The sequence below is a fragment of the Eumetopias jubatus genome, unplaced genomic scaffold (genome assembly GCF_037043125.1).
Source record: "Eumetopias jubatus isolate StellerSeaLion01/CBP00866 unplaced genomic scaffold, mEumJub1_p1.0 scaffold_4, whole genome shotgun sequence".
Taxonomy (NCBI): Eukaryota; Metazoa; Chordata; class Mammalia; order Carnivora; family Otariidae; genus Eumetopias; species Eumetopias jubatus.
The window spans coordinates 79,651,597-79,675,666 of record NW_028274810.1 but is presented as its reverse complement, the minus strand read 5'-3'; the positions used below and the strand labels follow the sequence as shown (position 1 = coordinate 79,675,666).

Here is a 24,070-nt window from a genome sequence, read left to right as displayed (position 1 = left end):
TAACCATCATCTGAGCTTTCAGTGAGTCATAATCTTTTTGCTGACGGGGGCTCTTGCTTTGATATTGATGGCTGCTGACAGATCAGGGTGATGTTGCTTAAGTTTGAGGTGGCTATGGCAACTTCTTAAAATGAGACAATGATGAAGTTTGCCACATCAATTGACTCTTCCTTTCATGAATGATTTCTCTGTAGCATGCAGTGATGTTTGATAGCATTTTACCCGCAATAGAACTTCTTTCAGAATTGGAGTCTATCCTCTCAAACCCTCTCACTGCTTTATCAACTGAGTTTGTATATTCTAGATCCTCTGTGGTCAGTTCAACAATCTTCACAGCATGTTCACCAGGAATAGATTCCATCTCAAGAAACCACTTTCTTTGCTCATCCAAAGAACTCCTCATCCCTTAAAGTTTTATCATGAGATTGCAGCCATCCAGTCCCATCTTCAGGCTCCACTTCTAATTCCAGTTCTCTGACTGTTTCTACCACATCTGTAGCTACTTCCTCCACTGAAGTCTTGAACCCCTCCCAGTCGTCCAGGAGGGTGGGAATCAACTTCTTCCAAACTCCTGTTAGTGTTGATATTTTGAGCACTTCCCCTGAATCTTGAATTTTCCTAATGGCATCTAGAATGGTGACTCCTTTCCAGAAGGTTTTCTCTTTGCCCAGATCAGAGGAATCACCCTCTCTGACAGCTATAGCTTTACAAAATGTGTTTCTCAAATAATAAGTCTTGAAAGTCGAAATTACTCCTTGGTTTATGGGCTGCAGAATGGATGTTGTGTTGGCAGGCATGAAAACAACACTAATCTTGTACACCTCTGTCAGAGCTTGTGGGTGACCAGGTGCATTTTTCATGAACAGTAATATTTTGGAAGGAATCTTCTTTCCTGAGCAGTATGTCTCAACAGTGGGCTCAAAGTATTCAGTAAACCATGTTATAAACAGATGTGCTGTCATCCAGGCTTTGTTATTTCATTTATAGAGCACAGGCAGAATAGATTTAGCATAATTCTTAAGGACCCTAGGATTTTCAGAATGAACATTGGCTTGAATTTAAAGTCACCTGCTGCATTAGCCATTAACAAGAATTGGTCCATCCTTTGATGCTTTGAAGCCAGGCATTGACTTCTTCTCTCCAGCAATGAAAGTCCTAGATGATCTTTTCTTCAAATATAAGGCTATTTCAACCACATTGAAAATCTGTAGCCAGATTTTAATTATCTTTAATTATCTTAACTAGACCTCTTAGAGAACATCCTGCAGCTTCTGTATCAGCACTTGCTGCTTCGCCTTGCACTTTTATGTTCTGGAGACGGCTTCTTTCCTTAAACCTCATGAACCAACCTCTTCTAGCTTCAAACTTTTCTTTCTTTTTCTTTTCTTTCTTTTTTTTCTTTTTTGAGAGAGCGAGAGAGCGCGTGTGCGAGAGAACACAAGCAGGGGTGAGGGGGCAGGGAGAGAGAGATAGAAAGAATCTCAAGCAGGCTCCATGCTCGGTATGGAGCCCGATGGGGTAGGGGGTGGGAAGGCTCCAATCTCAAGACCCTGAGATCATGACCTGAACTGAAATCAAGAGTCAGATGCCCAACTGACTGAGCCACCCAGGTACCCCTAGCTTCAAACTTTTCTTCTGCCAGCTTCCTCACCTCTCTCAGCCTTCATAGAATTGAAGAGAATTAGGTCTTACTCTGGGTTAGGCTTTGACTTAAGGGAATTTTATGACTCATTTGATCTCTCCAGACCACTAAGACTTTCTCCATATCAGCAATAAGGTTGTTTTGCTTTCTTATCATTTGTGTGTTGGCTGTAATAGCACTCTTAACTTCCTTCAAAAACTTTTCCATTGCATTCACGACTTGGCTGACTATTTGGCCCAAGAGGCCTACTTTCGACCTGTCTTGGCTTTTGACATGCCTTCCTCACTAAGCTTAATCATTGCTAGCTTTCGATTGAAAGTGAGACGCATGTGACTCTTCCTTTCACTTGAACAGTTAAAGGCCATTGTAGGGTTATTAACTGGCCTAATTTCGGTGTTGTAGTGTCTCAGGGAATAGGGATGCTCAAGGAGAGGAAGCGAGACAGGGGAATGGCCAGTCAGTGGAGCAGTCAGAACACAGGACATTTATGGATTAAGTTTGTTGTCTCATATGGATGCAGTTTGTGGCACCCCAAAACAATTACAGTAGCAACTCAAAGATCACAAATCTAATAATAATGAAAATGTTTCAGATATTGTGAGAGCTACCTAAAGGTGACACAGAGACGTGAAATGAGCAAATGCTGTTTGAAAAATAGCACCAATTGCTCAATGCAGGGCTGCCACAAACCTTCAATTTGTAAAAAGTGCAATATCTGCAAAGCACAATAAAGCAAAATGCAATTAAATGAGGTATGCCTGTATTGTTCAGTTCAACATTTATTGAATCCCTACAATGTGCTAATCCTTGAATGAGGTATTGAGGAGATAACAATGAACTGGAGGTCCATTTCTTCTAAGAATTTACAGTCTAGTGGATGAGACAATAATTAAATGTTGTTTCTATGTACTTGTGCTAAGTGCTCCCTTATACAGAGGGTCTTGGGTACACCAAGGATGCATCTTCCAGTCTGGGAGCTTCCAGAAAGGAAATTACACCTAACCTGAGTTTTGAAGGATGAGTAGAATTTAGGGAAAGATTGAACAATGAATTTAATATGTGAGATTTTTCAATAACTTTAAGAATTAGTATATGGAGATCTGTCAACACACATCTCATTAAAGTGTTTGCTTTGATTTTCCTAAGTGATGTTGGACTAGAATATCTTCTTGCTTCAAAGTTTTCTCTCCTTAGTGAATTGTCTTTGTTCTTGGCAAAATGCCATGGCAATGAGAACCTGTTGTAACTTTCCACTGTAATCACAGCCCGCTTTACTCAACACCTATTCATAGCAGAAAAGATGTTTATTTTTTAGGCCAGTGTCTACTTGACATTATCATCAGAAGGAAGTAAGGTTTTCTAGAGTCAAATATTTCCCAGTCTGTATTTCCTCAATCCTTATCTCCTGAATATTGGTAGATATTTGATTCTAAAAAGAGAGCATTTAGGGGAAAAAAAATAAGTTGGGTTAAATGATTAGTTAAATAGATTTATTTATTATAAAACTCATTAGCGAATTTAATACAATAATGTACATTGGAATTTTGAGAAGGGGAGAGAATGCGCAGTTTCTTTAGCTTATTGATCCTTTCTTTTTGTGGAATATTTTATGAACCATCAATGGAATAATTTGGAATGACTGCTCTGTCTAGACCAGGGTTTCTCACCTTCAACACTATTGCTATTTTGGATAGATACTTCTTTGTTGTGGGGAGCTGTCCTGTGTACTGTAGGATGTTTAGATGTATCCCTAGCCCTTAACCACTATATGTCAATAGCACCCTCTGAGTGGTGACAACCAAAATTGTCTCCAGACATTTGTCAGATCCTGGGGGACAATATCTCCCCCAGGTTGAGAACCACTGGTCTAGACTGTGAGTTCTTTTAAGGCAGAAGCTCTTTTTCCTGAATCTCTAGAGCAGGTTAGACATGTAATAAGTGAATAAATGTTGAATAAATAAACAAGACATTATGATCAAGAAATGTCACATTGGGGGCGCCTGGGTGGCTCTGTCGTTAAGCATCTGCCTTTGGCTCAGGTCATGATCTCAGGGTCCTGGGATCGAGCCCTGCATCGGGCTCCCTGCTCCACGGGGAGTCTGCTTCTCCCTCTCCCACTCCCCCTGCTTGTGTTGCCTCTCTCGCTGTGTCTCTCTCTGTCAAATAAATAAAATCTTAAAAAAAAAAAAAACAAATGTCACATTGTCCAGATTCTACAAACATTAGGTTATAAACAATAAAGTCTAGCATTATTGGTATTGTTTCACTACCTAAATTAGCAAGTAAATTAATAAATGTAGCTGCTGTTAATCTCCTCCTGTCTGTACAAATTTTAATAATGTAGGCTAGTTTGTGAAGGATTAATGGATCTTCTCCAGCCTGAGCATGGTGATAGTCCCTAGAGCTTAGAGATGGTTTTATTTTAAAATGCATATAATTTTGGGGTGCCTGGCTGGCTCCATCAGTGTAGCATGAGACTCTCGATCTCAGGGTTGTAAGTTTGAGCCCCACATTGGGTGTAGAGAGTACTTAAAAATAAAATCTTTTTTAAAAATGCATATAAATTTGTAAACCTAGCTATAGATCTACTGATGCTCATAAGAGGTTTTCTACAGTAGCTTATATCTGAGAGGAGTTCATCATACTGTCCATATAATTTTAATGTCCCCCAGATTCAAAATGATAGCCACATGGCAAAATATTTAGAAATCTAGAAATCCTTAGGTTAAAAGATATCACAAACTCTATATCAGAGTATGTTCAGTGAATAATAAGATCTCAGTAATTATATCTATTGTTATCATCATGATCATGAAGGGAATATTATCCTTTATGACCAAATAGCACATCAAATATCTTTCAATCTCTTCAGGACCTCCAACCAGCCTGTTTCAGCCACCTCGTCGTCCTGGCCTTGGAACTGTTGGAAAACCAATTCGACTGTTAGCCAATCATTTTCAGGTTCAGATTCCTAAAATAGATGTGTATCACTATGATGTGGATATTAAACCAGAAAAGCGGCCTCGGAGAGTCAACAGGTAAGGATTAGAAAAAGTAGACTTCTATATATTTAAATGTATATAACTTATTTATTATGTATCATATTGTTCTCTAAATTCTTTCAACATGTAAGCTTTGTTTTCTAAGATGGTAAGTTTCTTGATAGCAGCTTTGTTGTCTCGTACTTGGTTATCCTCCACAGATTCTAGCAGAGTGCTGGATACATCATTGTTCAATAAGTAAATACTTATCAAATGAAGAAGAAAGTCACTCTTATTGTCCAATGGTAGTAGAAATTTAAATAATAAAATAAGTAAAAATAGGTGAAGTGTTAGTGTCTATGGGAAATTAGAACTATCTGAAAATTCAGGGGCATCTGGCTGGCTCAGTTGGTAGAGCATGTAACTCTTGATCTCGTTGTGAGTTTGAGCCCCATGTTGGATGTAGAGATTACTTAAAAATAAAATTTAGGAAAACATTATCTGTAAATTCATATTTTATTATTAAGTATTGGTATTGGACATGAGAAAAATATAAGTATAAAGGCAGAAAAATCATCTTGGAATATTGAAAAAAGTAAGCTCAGAGAGAAGCTCTGTTTAATTCTAACATTACCCAAGAGGGGTCTAGATGAGATGATATAAGTCTTGTGGTCTGTGTGGCAGGGATTTACCAAGTGTGAAGACGTAGTCCTGTAGTAGATATTTTTACAATGCTAAGAACACCTACTTACCTTTTTTCTGTTTTCATGCCATGATAGTTAAGCAATCCTTAATATTAAGAATCTTGCTTTTCTTTTCTTTTTTTTAATGAGAGCAGTTATTTTTTAAAGATTTTATTTATTTATTTGACAGATAGAGAGCACAAGTAGGCAGAACATCAGGCAGAGGAGAGGGAGAAGCAGGCTCTCCGCTGAGCAGGGAGCCTGACGTTAGGCTTGATCCCAGGACCCTGGGATCATGACCTGAGCCAAAGGTAGCCACTTAACTGACTGAGCCCCCAGGTGCCCCAGATTCTTGTTTTTCTTAGAATGCCTGTGCTGTCAAGTACAATATTTTATGCTGCTTGATTTTTGTTTCTCATTATAGATCAATAATATGGCTTTCTGATACAGTTTAATTTCATGCAAGCCCATAATTGCTTGGCTATTGTATAACTGAGATCAATTGTAATAGAAATGGTGTTAATGGCTAACATTAATCCATTCAATGAATATATTATTGAGTGCTTACTATGTACCAGGTATTGTTCTATGCCCTGAGAATACAATATGAACAAAAAAGGCAAAAGTTTCTACCCTTGAGGAACTTATATTCTAATAGGGGAGAAGACCAAAAATAAATGAGTAAGCAAACAAAACATATTACATGTTAGTTGGTGATAAGTGCTATGAAGAAAAATAAATAAGGGAAAGAAGGTAGAGAATGGGGGTGAGGGGAGCCACTGAGATATTTTTAATAATTTTTGGAGGTAGTGTCAACAAGATGTGTTGATGGGTGGGAACATGGGGTATGAGGGAAGAAATGAGTCGTGATTGATCCCAGGGTTTTTGTCCTATGCAAATAGAAAAATGGAGTTGCCATTTATTGGGATGGGGAAAACTATGGGAGAAGTCAACAGGGCTGGCAGATCAGGAGATCTGTTTTGGACACATTAGGGCTGAGAGGTCTATTAGACATCCTAGTGGAGATGTTGAGTAGGGGGGGAGTTGAATAGATGAGGTTGGATTCAGGGGAGTGGTCCATGCTAAAGACAAACATTTGAGAGTCATCACCATATTGGTGGTAAAACCATGAGCTGGGTAAGATTATATGGGAAGTGAATGTGGTTAGAGAAAAGAAGACTCCAGGACTTGAGTCCTGGGGTACCCCAGTATTTTAAAATTGGGGAGGCAAGTATTATTAGCCAGGAGACTGGCATGGAGAGGCCGCTGGGATAGGCAAAAACCAGGACTGAGCAAGGAGGCAAGGGAAGATGTGTTAAGTTGGAAGAATTTATCACTTACTGTTCAAGGAGCACTGAATTTAGGATTGTGGAGTCCTCTGGGGACCTTGGTAAGAGTAGTTTTGATGCAGGGAAGGTGGAGAAGGTTTAAGAGAGATAGGAGAAGAGCAATTAGAGACAACTCCTTTAAGGGATTTTGACACAAAGGGGAACAGAGAAGTGGGAGGTTCAAATGAAGAGGAAGTCAGGTCCGGGAAGTTTAATTTTTTTGAAGATGAGAGAAACTATAGCATATCTGTATGCTGAAGGAAATAATCTAATAAAGAGGAAAAATTTGATAATCCAGGAAAGAGGAAAATTCTTAGAGTCATATCCATGAACACACCAGAGTAAGTAGGCTTATTGTGTGACAAGCACTGTTCTAAATATTCTGTGTGTATTTATTCACTTAATACAACTTAATACAACAAACTTTTGTGGTAGGTATTATGATTATTATAATTTTACAAATGAAAAGAAACAGGTAGTGGAAGATTCAATAACTTGTCCAAGCTCTGCCACTTAATCACTGTGTGACCAAGGGCAGATCACTTGCCTATTCTGAATTTTTTTTTTCTTTTTACTTTGGAAACAGTAATCATCAGCCTATTTGTCTCACAAAGATTAAGTGAGAATAGATGTGAAAGTATCTCTTCACTATATAACTGTCTATGGTTGTAATTTAAGAATATAAGATGAGAAATTATCCTTCCTATATGAAAATGTATTATTCTTAAGATAGTTTTTTTTTAAATTGGTAATATATGATACTACACTTTTCCATCAATTTTTTCAGTTGTGTGATTTGGTTTATAAATATGTATCTTTTCCATAGATTTTATTTGCAGAATATTAATGCCTTAGCTAGTTGTGATATGTTTTGGCTTTTAAGATATAGTTCCTGCATGTAGCACTCACTAAACATTGGTAAGATAGAGTTTTCTATTAACTCTAGCATTCCAAAATCTCACAGACGCAGATCTGTCCATCTTAAACCACATACTCTAGTTATCCTGCAACTGCCTTTACTTCAGAGCCTGCATACGGTGTGGTCTGGCATATAGACAAGAACACTTAGGTAAAACTATGCATGCTTGATTGAGGGAAAGGGCTTTCATTCTAAAAAGAAACTACTTTGGTAATCTTTATGGAATGACAGTATTTTACATTTCCTTCTCTACACTGCTCAGGAGCACTTCAGAATAAAACAAGACAGTATGAAAAATAATAAATTACCAGCATTAGGCAAAGGGGTTGACTTATTCCTTTGAGTATGATGCAACTTGGATTTATTGGCCCTCACATTTCTGAATTTCTGCCTACTCTCTTTTCTGAAACCATGAGGATGGTTTGAATGAGGATGTTTATTTGCTAACAAATTTATCATGGTTCAATTATGAATATTCATGCCAAACTTAGATACCTAAAATAGGTTATTCTGGTAAGGCTGTATTGGTCATGGGAGAGGACTGTGAAAGGCAAGAGTTTGAGAGGATGCCATAAGTGTTAGGCTCTCTTTTTATTCCCTGCTTTTCTTATCATCTCGTAGCTGCTTTTGTTCTCTCGTGGCTACCTTTCTTTAGTTGACTGTTGTTAACTATTTTTTTAATTACTGAAGTCAATTATAACTATAACTCTTACTTTTTCCAAGTAGTTTTGAACTCAGTTTAGGTGATTAAGGTATGGTGATAGTTTTCTTACTGCTCACCATTTCTCAAAGCTAACTGCCACTCTCTCTGTTAAGAGAGGTAGTAGATACAATGGTGCGGCACTTCAAGATGCAAATATTTGGTGACCGGCAGCCTGGCTATGATGGCAAAAGAAACATGTACACAGCACATCCACTGCCAATTGGACGGGATAGGGTAAGTGTTAACAGCCAGAAGTGCGTATTAGACTTACGTCATTTACATAGGACAAAAATGTTTCCCTTTCCAATAACAACTTGATTCTTAGAGTTGTTTCACATAGTGATGATAGATTTGTTACTGTGTCCATATTCCCTTGTCCTGTAGTTAATCAACAATTGAAGATGAGATTAGCATTAGAATTTAGGTTGATTATGATTATTGGAATTAGATTAGTTTGATTACATATATTCTGGTTTTCACATTGCTAATGTACTTGCTATGTGAATCTGAAAAATGGAGTTTTTATAGATTATAGAAAATTATCTAACACCTACTTGTGGAAATATTCATAATGCCACAATAACTTTTTCTTTTACAAGTTTAGTTTTTAAATTAGAAAAGCAATATGTAAACATATACTCCTTATAAACTTACTTAGACATCTAGAAATACTGTAATTTCCTGCCTCCCTACCTGCCTGCATCCCCCAATCCCATTTTCCTTTTTAGAGGAAACTACTGTAATAGTTTGGTATGTATCCTTTCAGACATTTTTATGTGCATTAGCTATTTATGCATACGCTTATGTATATTCTTATTTGCACATCATTCTAGGATTTGCTTTTTCATTTAACAATATGTCTGGGAGATCTTTCCATTTCTGTACATTTACATATACCTTATTATTTACTTAATTCAAATTCTTTTTTATTGTGGTAAAATATGCATAACATAAAATTTACTATTTTAACCATTTTTAGGTGTACAATTCAGTGGCATTTAATGTATTCATGTTGTTGTGCAATCATAACCACTATCAATCTCCAAAATTTTCTTATCTTCCCAACCTGAAAGTACATACCCACTAAATATTAAGTTCTCCCATCCCCTTCCCCCAGTTCCTGGTATCCACTATTCTACCTTAGGTCTTGGGGCACCTGGGTGACTCAGTTTGTTAAGCATCTGACTCTTGATTTCGGCTCAGGTCACGATCTCAGGGTTGTGTGATTGAGCCCTGTGTTGGGCTCCATACTGTGCGTGGGGCCTGGTTAAGATTCTCTCTCTCGCTCTTGCTCTCCTTCCGCCCCTCCCTCTTTCTGTCCCTATGAATTTGACTATTCTAAGTACTTCATATAAGTGGAATCATACAGTATTTGTCCCTTTGTGTCTGGCTTATTTCACTCAGCATAATGTTTTCAAGGTTCATCCGTGTTGAAACATAGACCTTATTTTCAAACTATTACATAATAGTTAATATTATATTATTCCCTCTTGATGGACACTCAAGTTGTTTCCAATGTTTTGCAATTACAGAAAGTCTTAAAAATAAATATCCTTATGCATATACTATGTTGAATATTCCTGGGATCTTTCTTTCATACTCTGTAAATATATATGTGTAACTATGTTTTTTTTTTTCCTTAGGTTGATATGGAAGTGACCCTTCCAGGTGAGGGTAAAGACCAAACCTTCAAAGTGTCTGTTCAGTGGGTATCAGTTGTGAGCCTTCAGTTGCTTTTAGAAGCTTTGGCTGGGCACTTGAATGAAGTCCCAGATGACTCAGTACAAGCACTTGATGTAATCACAAGACACCTTCCCTCCATGAGGTTAGTACCTTCGTTTGAGTTCGTTCCCACAAATGTCAGATTTTTTCAGTAGGTCGCACTGGAGCCATTGAAAAGTTTCTGCGTAAGTCACAGTTTAAACTTGATTTCAAGTTTGTTTATAAAGTTGAGAATAAAATGAAAGACCTTTTGAGTTTTTGATGGTGAAACATGCAAACTCATTTCTTCAGGTACACTCCGGTGGGTCGTTCTTTTTTCTCACCTCCTGAAGGTTACTACCACCCTCTGGGAGGGGGCAGAGAGGTTTGGTTTGGCTTTCATCAGTCTGTGAGACCTGCTATGTGGAATATGATGCTCAATATTGACGGTATGCTAGAATTCTCCTTTTACTCTTTACTTTTTTGGCTAGTTTTTTTTGGTACTTTCCCTTTCTCTGAACTGAAGCTAAGTATCCGTCCTCTCTGTTCGTTAGTGTCTGCAACTGCTTTCTACCGAGCTCAGCCTATCATTGAGTTCATGTGTGAGGTTTTAGACATTCAGAACATCAATGAACAGACCAAACCGCTAACAGATTCCCAGCGTGTCAAGTTTACCAAAGAAATCAGAGGTAGGTATTTGCATTACCATAGTCTCAGCAAGGCAGCTCCACGTAGTGCAAGGAGCAGGGTCTTGGAGTCAGACACACCTGGGTTTCCATCCCATCCCAGCCAGGTCTATCAGTGGGACCCTGGGCTAGTTACTTACTCATCATGAGTCTTAATTTATTCATCTCTAAGGTAAAGAAAATAATGTGTATCTTTAAGTTTGTTGTGAGAATTAAAGGCAATTAGATGTATAAAGCTTCTTGTCCTGTAGCTGGCACCCATCAGGCACTCTTACCCTTTACCCATTTAAAAACTTTCATTTTATTTTATTTATGTATTTTTTTATTTTTTTCAAAACTTAGCTTTTTTTTTTCCCAAAACTTAGCTTTTAATAAAGTAACACAAGTTTATTCTCCTTTGGAATTTCTTTTCTTCTTGTTATTAGCTATCTTCTCTCACTACAACATAAGCTTCATTAAGGCTAGCTCTAGACCTGATAATAAATACCAGAATTATTGGTATTTAGTAGATATTTACTGAACAAATTAATAAATTTATGTAGGTTGCACATTTTAAGTCATCTGGGTTCTAAGTTTTTCTTCTGAGCTGAGACTTTTTGCCCGTACATGATGAAATGGTTCTCATGTCCTTGCAACCTTAGTCCCGCACAATGCTGAAGTTCTAAAGACATTTGAGCCTGTTTTTGTCACTGTGATTTTAATTAATACCTGATGTTTTGCCTTTTTTGTTTTTTAACTTCAGGTCTTAAAGTTGAGGTGACCCACTGTGGACAGATGAAACGAAAATATCGAGTTTGTAATGTGACTAGACGGCCAGCCAGTCATCAAACGTATGTTAACCACATTGAAAATGATATTGTTACATTTTTGGTAACAGAAGAAGCTGCTGTGATTTGAGAAAATGGTATCCCATATTGAAAGTTTCAAAATTCCTGAGATCATCCGTTTTAAGCCCCAGAGCTTTAAAAAGTGTTTTAAATATTTTTGATAGAGACATGTAAAAAACATATCTCTTGCCTTTGATTCATTTCACCTCTTAAACAAAGGATGCCAAACACAGATCAACTTTTATATAACAACGCAGAGTCATCATTAATAAGCATCATTTATTATACTGTTATAATTCTCAACACATGTCCCAAAGGATCTGTTAAGTCCTATAAGTCATATAAGGCTGTCATGAGAACATATTGCTTTGGGTTTTGTTTGGCTTTTTCTCTTTTTGTAGCTGGCTGCCACTTCTTCCAGCTCCTCAGTCTATATGGCATGCCTCTAGCAGCTACTCATTTCCATTTTCCAATCTTATTTTTCTAATCACCCAACTTCTACGCAAAATGAGAAAATATATATGAAAGTATATATTTACTATATATGTAAGTTTTGTTCTTGTAATCAAGATCTTTAAACCGATGTCTGACATAAATAAATATTGGCTCCTCCAAGTAAAGAGCATGAACTTAAATATATAAACTTTACATTATTTTGGTTAGTCAGAAGCCTTTTGTTTGTTTATATTCTAGTCTGACTTTGTTTAGTTCCACGGTTCTCAATTTTTAAACTTTAGTGTACATCAAAATCATTGGGAAGGCTTTGTTCTAGATAGTAGAAGTTTTTGGGTGACCTCTGGATAAATGTGGTATATTGATTCAGTATGATTTTAATAAATTCTTCAGTATGAACCTATATGCACCTGATGTGAATTTCTTAAGAGTTAGAAAGTGATACTCCATGTATTCTCCATATTATACTATTGACTTCATTCTCTAGGAGGAAAAACATTACTGAAACCTTATGAAATCACTATTGAGAACTGTAGCTTTTGTTTCAAGAACTGTATCTTTTTCATTAATTACTTCACATAACCCTGTAAAAATAATTATACCTATAGATTTATATAGTCTTTGCATGAAAATTAAAAGCACGTAGATTTAAATATCACATAGATGATCCTTGCTGCATTGTTATTTTGTGGGGCTGTAACAGTTAAGAAAGCAGGTTAAAGTTATTATTGTACCAAGTATTTAAGATAATTTGCCCACTGAAAGAACCAAAGAAAGAGAATATCTTAAATCTTGTTCTCCAGTTTATATCAAATATCCTGGCACAGTCTCAGTTTCATGTGTTTGGTCTTGTTGCCTCTAAATCCACATATATTTGTCCTCGTTTGGGGATCTGGAAATGTGGCCCCAATAACTATGTTACACTCATTTTACAAAAAGTTATCTTAAGCAAATAAAACTCCTCTGTGGATGATCCCAAGTCCTTATTTGATTTTAATAATTTATAGGAAGCCAGCTAGAGATTATATATGTATCTGTAGGTGTTAACTGACCTCTAGTGAGTTTGTATTTTCCCGTTCTGCAGCTTCTTCTCGTTTTAACTTCTTTTTAAGTTTTAATTTAATATTTTTCTCATCCTAGCTTCAACAAACATGGAAAATTCCAAGAATCACTTTTCTCATTAAATACTAAAATGACTTAAGTGAAACTGGTCAAATAAAGATTGACCTTTGTTTTTTAAGTGACTGATCAAGGTAGAAAATGTTAGGCTTTTGTTTGTTTGCTTGTTTAAGAAAAAAAGAACTTGAAGACATTTCTAAAAAGGTATTCTCTCCCATAGTTTTCCTTTACAGCTAGAAAATGGTCAAGCTATGGAATGTACAGTAGCTCAGTATTTTAAGCAAAAGTATAGTCTGCAACTGAAATACCCCCATCTTCCCTGTCTCCAAGTGGGACAAGAACAAAAACATACATATTTGCCACTTGAGGTAAGCTAAACCGAATTTTCTTTTGCCAAATCTGCCAATCTCTTGAATGAGTTAAAAAAAAAAATCATGTCCTAAACTAGTAGTAGAATTTAGTATTAATTTCTAAATTATTTTGGGCAGGGGCACCTGGGTGGCTCAGTCCATTGAGTGTCTGACTCTTGGTTTCAGATCAGGTCATGATCTTGGGTTTGTGGACTCCAGCCCAGCATTGGGCTCCTGGCTCAGCAGGGAGTCTGCTTCTCTCCCTCTCTCTCTGCCCCTCCCCCCTTTGCATGTTCTTGCTCTCTCTCTCAAATGAATAAATAAATCTTTAAAAAAATAAATAAAATATTTTAGGCAGAAAGCTTCACTAGGTAATAGCATTTTCATGTTTTGGGGAGTGGAAGAGGTAAGATACAATTTAGCAAAGGCTTACTATATAGAAACCCATTACACAAACAAATTTCTTTTTGCCTCTCTGTAGGTCTGTAATATCGTGGCAGGACAGCGATGTATAAAGAAGCTTACAGACAATCAGACTTCCACAATGATCAAAGCTACAGCAAGATCCGCTCCTGACAGACAGGAAGAAATCAGTAGACTGGTCAGTAAGGCACGGTCTTCACGATACGCTAGCTTTCAGATGAGAAAACAAGACAATAGAAAACTCCTGGTAGGACACAGTTACTCTTTGGTTTTTATATACGCAGGCTTTCCTGTTCTTTAGGTGAAGAGTAACAGCATGGTGGGTGGACCGGATCCATACCTTAAAGAATTTGGTATTGTTGTCCACAATGAAATGACAGAGCTCACAGGCAGGGTACTTCCAGCACCAATGCTGCAATACGGAGGCCGGGTAAGCTTTTTATTTCATTCAGCAAGCTCCTTCCAACAACCAGTCAACAAGAGAATAATCCAGGGTTTCTCCGCTACACCACACTGAATTTACCCATAGTTTAGCTCCTTATTGCTTTTTGTCTTTTGGCTAATACCAAATAGAGTTTTGTTTATCCCCTCATCAACATTAACATGGCCTTAGATTGTAATGTCTTTTCTCTTTTCTTTTGTTTCTTTTCTTTTTTTCTTTTTCTTTTTTTTTTTTTTAAAGAATAAAACGGTAGCCACACCCAACCAGGGTGTCTGGGACATGCGAGGAAAGCAGTTTTATGCTGGCATTGAAATTAAAGTTTGGGCAGTTGCTTGTTTTGCGCCTCAGAAACAATGTAGGGAAGATTTACTAAAGTGAGTATCTTCATATTTTCAGCTTAGTAATATCCCTTCCAGATATGAAAATACCATCATGACGTGAATGTGCTGTGCACACTGGCACTAAATCCCTGACTCTTAAGAGTGACGCCATCTGGCTGTAGGAGAAAGACCTTGTATTATAGTAAATTGCAAACTTGGGAATGACATTAAGAATCTGACTCAGCTTCCTTACATTTAGAGCAGAAATCTGTGACTAACAAGGCCGAAGCAGAGACAGTTGGCAAACTCTTGAGTTCTTAGTGAAGCTTCCTTTGGTATTAATTGTATCTTTTCAGCTGAGCTTAAAAAACTCGTCTGTTCTTAATCATTATAATTTACTAGTGAGCTTGTTTTCCTGCAGGGTCACTGATTGAGAGCATTGGTTCATGTCTTCCAGATGCAGCTCTTATCTATAGAAAGGAAGTTAGTAAGAAGGGTAGAAAAATCAAGGCAGGAAAAGGGAACTGGATGGAAAAAACGAATCTTGCAAAATATTTGGCAAATGCACAAAAATTATTCTGAAAGCTTTATACATAAAGTCACTTCTCATATCCAGAATTTAAAACTTCACAATGAATTGTTTTTTTTTTCAAAGTGATGGTTTCTTTTGATATTGTTATTGAATCACATCAGTTACAAGTTTGAATGTAATCCTAAATATGCCAATTTTGTGTTTCCATGTTCTCAGTTGAACACAAGCTTACCCAATCATTCTTGTGCCAGGCTTACCAAGATACACATTCCCTGAAATTTTGACTTTGCTTTTCTTTAGTTCAGAATTACGGACTTGAATGTTTAAAAAAAAAAAGAAAGAAATCTTTGAACAGAAATGCTATTCTAGTTCCTGGGGCCAAGTTGAGGCATAATTGTTGAAAAATTCAAAATGATGATCTGAGAGCTTAATAATACAGATTCTTGTGCATTATAATCGCGGTGATACAATTGCCAGCCCATCTTTGGCAACCAGTTAAAGATTTTTTTCTTTGTTTAGTTGTTTATTTTTAATTTTGGCTAAGAATGTGCAGAACTGAAAGAAGTATCTTAGTGGAAAATAAATGCTAGGAACATACTCTGAAATGAAAGCATTGTGCCACTTGGTTCTATTTTAACAGGAGTTTCACTGATCAGCTCCGTAAAATCTCTAAGGATGCAGGAATGCCTATCCAGGGTCAGCCCTGTTTCTGCAAGTATGCACAAGGTGCAGACAGCGTGGAGCCCATGTTCAAACACCTGAAAATGACCTACGTGGGCCTACAGCTAATCGTGGTTATCTTGCCTGGGAAGACGCCAGTGTATGGTATGGACCCCTTTAATATTGAACGAGGGATGACTTCAAGGAGTAGGTCAGGGTAAGCTAGGTTATGCTGTAGTCACAAACAACCCCAGACTCCTGGTGGCTCAGAGCATCAAAGGTTGATTTTTTGCTTCTGCCTTGTGTGCGTTGAGGTAGACTGAGGCCCCTGTTCCATGCCATCATGTCATTTTCCCTCTGGGACCCAGGCTGGCTAAGCAGTTGCTATTTGGAAAGTTGCTGGCACCATGGCAGAGAGAAGAGAGAGCTCTGGAAGGCTCTTAACATTTGCAGCTTCTTGACCACAACCAGCCACATGGCTCTTCCCAACCTTTGTGTGGGGATCAAGAATGGGGGCTGGGAAATGCAGCGGGAGTGAGTGTGCCGCATACAGTGGAATTCTACCATAGCCCTCAAAGCAGGAAGAACCGGAATGTTTGGTGAAAAGCACTTAGGAATATCAGAGTGGGGAAGTGTGGGGGAGCCTACCACTTCCAGAAAAGAAGCTGTTCAGTTTGTGTCTATTGTAACAAGAGTGATACAAAGTTCTTTTGGCTATCATCTAAATAAAGGATTTGGGAACTACAGACCAGCTGTTTGAACTTTATAAAACATCTTCAATGCCCTCTGTAGTTGTTTCTTTTGTTACTGTCTATCTCTCCTGTTTAGAGGAAAAAGAGGGGGAGGGTGGGAGAAAAATACATAAAAGTCAAAGGGCTGGCTTGTATACTGAGAGGAAGGAGCTGAGAGATGGATTCCTTTTCCAGACCAGTCCTGTGGAAAAAGTAACCTCAAGGGACTGAGTGGTGGCAGGCAGGATCCAGGAGTAAAGGAAGTGGGCTACCTTCAGTGCTTGCAGGAGGGAAGAAAAGGAAAAATTGCCCTGGGGGGTTAGCAGATAAAACGACCGCTATGTAAATGTTTATGTGTGGATTTTTGCCTCTACTCTTAGTAATTAGGAGAATATTTAAACATTTTAAAATTAATTAATGAATTTATCCTTGTAGCGGAGGTGAAACGTGTTGGAGATACCCTCCTGGGTATGGCCACACAGTGTGTCCAGGTAAAAAATGTAGTGAAGACCTCACCCCAAACCCTTTCCAACCTTTGCCTGAAGATAAATGCAAAGCTCGGAGGAATTAACAATGTGCTTGTACCTCATCAAAGGTAAGATTCTGAACTCTGTTTTTTCTACTTTTTTTCCCCTACATTTTTATTAAGATCAAATGTAACGTTATTTGCAGTAAAGCACACAAATCTTAAACATGCATCTCAATTACTTTTTCTTATATATGTATACACTCATGTAACCACACTCAGGTGAAGATCTAGAACATTTCCAGCACCCTGTCGGGCTTCTTTGTGGCCCCTCCCAATAGATAACCCCCAAAGGTAACCACTATCACCATAGATTAGTTTTGCCTCTTTTTGAACTTCATATAAACGGAACCATACAATATGTAATATTTTGTGTCTGTTTTCTTTTGCTCATCCTTATGTGTCTAGAATTCATTCATGTTACTGTATTAAGTAGTAGTTTACTCATTTTCATTGTTGTATATTATTTCATTATATGAATATACTCACAGAATTTTAATCTGTTCTACCATTGATGGATATTTTTGTACATTCATTATACAATTTTTCTACATTTTTGGTGGATGTAAGTACTCTTTCTCCTGAGTATATATCCAAAAGTAGAATTGCTAAGTTATAGAGAGTACGTGTATTTAGCATTGATAGATACTGTCAAATAGTTTTGCTGGGTGGTTGTACCAGTTTACATTTCCATGGAGATTTCTGGTTGCTCCATATTCTCACCAACACTTGGTAGTATCAGTCCTTTTAACCTTAGCCATTTTGTTTGGGATAATAGTATCTCATTGTGGTTTTAATTTGCATTCCCCTGATGATTAACCATGTTGAACACAATTTCGTATGTTTATTGGTTATTTGGATATCCTCTTTTGTGATGGGTTTTTCAGTTCTTTGCCCATTTCTTAGATTGGGTTGTCCGTCTTTTCATTAATTTGTATTTTCCCTATCTATTGAGATAATATCTGCCTTGCTAACTCTAAAATGTTTTCATGTGAAATTCTATATGTGAAAGTGATTTGAAAAGTTCAATTTAGGGCTGTGGTATTAGTGATTTCTATACTTGACAAGAATACGAAATTGAGTGCCTTGCTCTTATACAATCATATTACAATCTTAATTTGCCCTTGAATAACATTTATAGGTTACAAAATCCTTCGTACACCATTGATGGATGAGGTATACAGGCCATATGGGAAGTTAACCTAAAATCTGAAATCGTTTAATTTTACCCCAAATGTTTGAGACAATATAGCATAGTAGTTTAGGACGCATACCTCGATGTCTGACACCCTAGGTTTGGATTCCAGCTTTCCTGCTAGGAAGCAGGAAAGTTATGTAAGCTTGGGCAAGCTCCTTAACCTCTTCTGTTTTGTTTTTTTTTAATCTGAAAAATTGAGATAATAATTGTACCACCCTCATGGGATTATCGTGAGGACTAAATGAGTTAATACAGGTAAAGTTTAGCACACTGGCTGGTACATAGTATATGTAAGGTGTTATTATATTATGCATATGTATGTTACAGATGTATGTTTGCTGTTATACTGCTCTGCACTATCATGTTGCATGATGATACATACAGAGAAATATAACACAGCCTCTGCCCTCATGGAGATACCTATTTTATTATAGAGATTTTCAGATTTGGGATGTCTCCTATATTATACTTTAAGAATCAGTACTCATTTCTGGGCGCCTGGGTGGCTCAGTTGGTTAAGCGACTGCCTTCGGCTCAGGTCATGATCCTGGGGTCCCGGGATCCAGTCCCACATCAGGCTCCCTGCTCAGCGGGGGGTCTGCTTCTCCCTCTGACCCTCTTCCCCCTCATGCTGTCTCTCAGTCTCTCTCTCTCAAATAAATAAATAAAAATCTTTAAAAAAAAATAAGAATCAGTACTCATTTCCAAATCCTACTTTTAAGAATTTGCCAGAGAAGCATGCATGATTACTCCCGCTTGATTCCTTAGAAAAATCAGTGCCAAATAAATGAGTTCATTCTTTCAACAAATATTTATTGAGTGCCAGCTGTGAGCTAGGCAATGTTCCAGGCACTAGGGATACTGCAGTGAATAAGACAAAACAAAACAAAATTCCTGCCCTTGTGGAGCTTACACTCTTGTGTGTGTGTGTGTGTGTGCATGTAGAAAATAAATACAATTTAAATTAAGTGGGGTGCCTGGCTGGCTCAGTCAGTAGAATGTGTGACTCTTGATCTTGGGGTTGTGAGTTTGAGCCCCACAATGGGGGTAGAGATTACTTAAAAAAATCTTCAAAAAATTAAGTAAAATATGTGGTATAAGTGATGAATACTGTAGATAAAAATAAAATAGGGAAGTAGATAGATTCAATTCTCTTCTCTAAGCCTCACATCTTAAAGAGCATTGGGGGTTTTGTCCCCGTTCCATGTAAATTCTGCAATTCTATATCTGTTGTAAGAATCCTAGGATCCCAAGAGAGTTCATTCTGGGAAAATCTGCCCTTCACACATAGAGATTTTATTAAATTTGGCTCAGGTCCTCTTTTTAAAGTCTTCCCTTCCTGCTATTGTAGAAGAACCATGTTGATTTCTTTTTTAATATTTTATTTATTTCTTTTAGAGAGAGAGAAAGAGAGCAGGGGGAGGAGCAGAGGGAGAGGGACAGAGAGAGAATCTCCAGCGGACTCCTCACTGAGCGCAGAGCCCAACACAGGGCTCTATCCCAGGACCCTGAGCCAAAACCAAGAGTCAGACGCTCAACCGAATGAGTCACCAGGTGCCCCAACCATGTTGACTTCTTAAATCAATTCAGATTCATTGCAAAAGAGGCAGAGACACTCAGTGGGCTTTAGAGTTCTCACCCAATGTGTTCAAGTCTTTATTCTGTCTTGTAAAACTATATCTGTGATTATATCTGGTGAGCTTGAAAGTACAGATTTCCATCCGTTTGTCTGAGTGTCAATGTCTCCTTCAATCTGAGCAGGCCCTCGGTGTTCCAGCAGCCTGTCATCTTCCTGGGAGCGGATGTCACGCACCCCCCAGCAGGGGACGGGAAGAAGCCTTCCATTGCTGCTGTCGTTGGCAGTATGGATGGCCACCCCAGCCGGTACTGTGCCACTGTTCGGGTGCAGACCTCCCGCCAGGAGATTTCCCAGGAGCTCCTGTACAGTCAGGAGGTAATTCAGGACCTCACTAACATGGTTCGAGAGCTGCTGATCCAGTTCTACAAGTCTACACGCTTCAAACCCACTCGGATCATCTACTACCGTGGAGGGGTATCAGAGGGACAAATGAAACAGGTACTCTGATTACCCATGGTTGCCTTTGAGGGTTCTAGGTGTTGATGGAGCTTCCTCCCATCTGCCACTCCAGGTGAACCAGATCTGAGAGCTGCAAAGTGAGTTCTCAATTAAACATCATTCTATTTCTAACTCCTAGGTCGCCTGGCCAGAGCTAATAGCAATTCGAAAGGCATGTATTAGCTTGGAAGAAGATTACCGGCCAGGAATAACCTACATTGTGGTGCAGAAGAGACACCACACACGACTTTTCTGTGCAGATAAAACAGAAAGGGTAAGAAACTATGGTAGAAGCCTCATTAGCTGATGCAAGTGAATATGATTTCAAATGGGCATACATACAATTTTTTTTCCTAAAAACAGAAGTGTAATAATAATTTAATAAATATACTAACTCCAGTTGAACATAGATGATCACTTCTGAATGATACAGGTTTCAAGACTGAATATTTCTCTTGTGTGACAGAAGTGCTGGTTTCTGGAGTTTTTAAGGGGCTCAAAAACATGCCAAGATACACTATGATGATACAGGCAAACGCCAAAGGGATGGTTTATCTATTTGGACTTTATTATCATTTGCTACTTTTTGCTACCAGTGCCTAAGGCATGGCTCTAGGATATAAGGAAGAATTTCTCTTTCAAATGATTTTGTATCAGTGCATGTATCAGCGCAGGGGATTCTTGGTGTACACACTTTGACCGCTTATAATGTCACACTTACTAACCATGGGCGAGTTAGCTTCTCTAAGCCATAATGTTCTCATCTGTAAAATGTAAGAACAATACCTATCTCACAGGGGTGTTGTAAGGATAAAATTAATAAATGAATATTAATTTGGGGTATAATTCCCAGCATTTGATAAGAGGCATTTTGTATAATTGATTTACAATCTGTTATTTATGTATAAACTAGCTAAATTATAGGTATATAATATTGACTGACTTTGCTTCTATGATATTTTCTGTGATGTTATTTCATCTTTTGCAGGCCCTCCCTGATCCACCCCCAGAGAGACCAGTTCTTTCTGTTGCTTAATCTTATAATTTTGTGTATCACTCCCATTATTTTCTAGTACACCCTTAGTTTTTGTCTCTAATCCAAGGCTGAGCTGTTTTTTGTTTTGTTTTGTTTTCAGAATCATTGGAAGACTAAGGTTTTCCCTTTGGGCTCCAGTTCCACCAGTCAACTCAGATTCTGAGTTTTGTCTTCTGAATTGCCCAAACCCTGACTCAGTAGTACTTCTTAGACCTCCACTGATACAAATTCTCCAAACTCTTGCCCTTGCTCTGGTCACCGAACACCCTGCCACCCCCTCCTTAACTGCACTGTCACCTCTCCATCCCTCCATCAAATTGCTATCCATGTAGCTCTGGGAGCTGGATTAGCTTCCTAAAACCAGGCTATCTCATCATTTTGTTCTTTACTATCCCATGTCACTCCTAACCTTCCAGAGATTGATAATCCCAGTCCTTGGTCTGCCCTGCTCCCTTGACACTTACCAGCATCTCCAGTTCTCTAATCATGCCTCTTGCCAATCTCCAACTCTGGATCAGTCCACTTACCCATTTCCTTTGCTTCGACCCTTAGGCCAGTGGAGATTGCTGAGGAAGAAAGTCATTTGTTTAATGATGAATGATATTGCAGATTCATGATAGCAAATCTCAGCCAGCCTTTGACGCCGCAGTTTCTCCATTTATCCAGTTCCCCGTAGCATGTATTCCAAACCTTCTCTTCTCAACTCCCCAGCCCACTCTGTGATGCCTTTATTGGCAGCACTTTACCTTGCCAGCAATAGAACAACCCTCTATTTCCCCAGAAAACAACATCTAGAGGGCATGAGTTTTCTCAGCTTCCTCTCCTCTAGTTTTTTTTTTTTTTTTAAGATTTATTTATCCATTTTAGTGTGAGAGAGAGAGTGCGAGCTGGGGGAGGGGCAGAGGGAGAGAGAGAAGCAGACTCCCCACTGAGTGTGGGGTTTGACACACGGGGGCTTGATCTCACAACCCTGAGATCATGCCCTGAGCCGAAATCAAGAGTTGGACGCTTAACCAACTGAGCCATCCAGGCACCCCTCTCTCCTCTACTTTCAAATGTACTGAAATGTGTTTTCTCCTCTCCTTCCTCGCACATCTCAGAGGCTAACCTCTCCACCTATGCTTTTGTTCCTAAAGGTACACTTCATTAATTACCCTTGGTTTTCAAAACTCCAGTTCCTTCTCCTCACCCTCTAAAGTTCCTCAACTCTTCCTAGTAAGCTTCCTTTTACTCTGTTTCTCCCTCAGTCTACCTGCGACCTTATCTTTGTTTTCTTTTATGACCAAACTTTTAGAAGAAAAATGACTTGACTTTCCATCTGTACCTTCTCACATCAGACATCCATTCTCTGTAGTCTGACTTCAGTTTCAGTGATTCTCCTGAAGTTGTTTGCTCATTTCAAATCTAGTGCTGTCTTGTCAGGTTCTTACGCTGACCTCTTTGAGCAATAATACGACTTTCCAGATTCACTACCCTCCTCTATAATCAGATTTTCTTTGACTTCTCTTCCTCCTCTGACCATTAAATACTCATGTTTCCAGGCATTCCATACTTTTCTCTCCCTCTTCTCTTCTGAATTTCAACCCAACTCTCTTTAGTCTCACCCACTTTTCTGCGTTCACTGATCTGTTTATAGATTCCTAAATGTGTATTCCCAGCTGCAAACATTGCTGTGCAGTCCCTGATCTGCACCTCCAATTGTCCACCAGACATATTTACTCAGATGCTCTTTAGACATTGTATCAGTGAGATAGGTTAGGCCATGCTGTGGTAACAAAAAAACCCTCCAAAGTCTTAGGGGCTTATAAAGATGCAATTCTTGCTCATATTACACATTCACTCCACAGTGCTGCACTCTGCTGCAGCTGTGACCCTGGTGTCCTCCTTTTGGAACCAGGCTGACAGAGAACAATCTATCTGGAGCATCACCAGTCGTTACAGCAGAGGGAAAGAAAGACCTGCACAATCCAAATGTTGGCTCTTAAAGCTTCTGCCCAGAAGTTACATATTTCAGGCCACACTCTATCAGCCAAAGCAAGTTACGTGGCCACTCCCGAGTTAATTGGGTGGGGATATATAATCCTCCCCCAGGGAGGGGCACGGGAATATTTGGCACTAGTGATACAATCTACCACAGGCATTTCAAGCAAAACACGTCTAAACCTTCTACTTATTGTTTTATCCCCATCCAAAGCCTATTCCTACCCCAATGTTCCTTTTCTTCTGTGACTTGGCATCATTGTATATTAAGTCAGCCAAGCTAGAAACTTCAGAGCTGTCTTTAAATTCTGCCCCCTGCTTGTCCCCCCATATCCAGTTGTTCAAATAGTCTGTGTTCTGCCCTGAACTCTCTTGTTTCAATTCTTCCTCTTGGGTGTTACCTCTGTCCTAGGCAGAGCCTCCTATATCACAGGAGACTCCTACTGGTCTCCGCATCAGCATTCGTTCTTCACAGATGCACCTTCTACCTGCTGTCAGGGCTAGGTTTAAAAAATACAGATCTCAGGGCACCTGGCTGGCTCAGTTGGTAGAGCATGTGACTCTTGATCTTGGGGTTGTGAGTTCAAGCCCCACATTGGGCTTAGAGCTTACTTAAAAAAAAAAAAAATCCATGTCTTACCTTGCCACTCCTTTATTCAGAAACCTTCACATATTCCCCATTGTCTACCAGATACTTCCCTTTGGTGTTCAGTGTTTTCCTAAGGTAGCCAAAACATTTCAGTTTCATCCTTC

At 38.6% G+C, this 24,070-nt stretch overlaps 1 protein-coding gene across 2 annotated transcripts in view; it reads left to right on the top strand.

Annotated features, from left to right (window-relative positions):
* Positions 1-24,070, top strand: part of LOC114216942 (protein argonaute-4) — a 37,263-nt gene that overhangs the window by 3,896 nt on the left and 9,297 nt on the right. For both annotated transcript variants that reach the window (XR_003610881.2, XM_028113598.2), the window contains exons 2-15: positions 4,515-4,680; positions 8,370-8,490; positions 9,900-10,081; positions 10,270-10,406; positions 10,512-10,646; positions 11,386-11,473; positions 13,263-13,410; positions 13,874-13,993; positions 14,117-14,245; positions 14,498-14,631; positions 15,750-15,934; positions 16,936-17,095; positions 19,986-20,301; positions 20,441-20,575. Coding sequence is in view for 1 of the 2 variants with exons in the window: in XM_028113598.2 (XP_027969399.1) it covers positions 4,515-4,680; positions 8,370-8,490; positions 9,900-10,081; positions 10,270-10,406; positions 10,512-10,646; positions 11,386-11,473; positions 13,263-13,410; positions 13,874-13,993; positions 14,117-14,245; positions 14,498-14,631; positions 15,750-15,934; positions 16,936-17,095; positions 19,986-20,301; positions 20,441-20,575 (2,156 nt within the window). In the remaining variant the exon portion in view is untranslated. The remainder of the gene's footprint in view (positions 1-4,514; positions 4,681-8,369; positions 8,491-9,899; positions 10,082-10,269; positions 10,407-10,511; positions 10,647-11,385; positions 11,474-13,262; positions 13,411-13,873; positions 13,994-14,116; positions 14,246-14,497; positions 14,632-15,749; positions 15,935-16,935; positions 17,096-19,985; positions 20,302-20,440; positions 20,576-24,070) is intronic.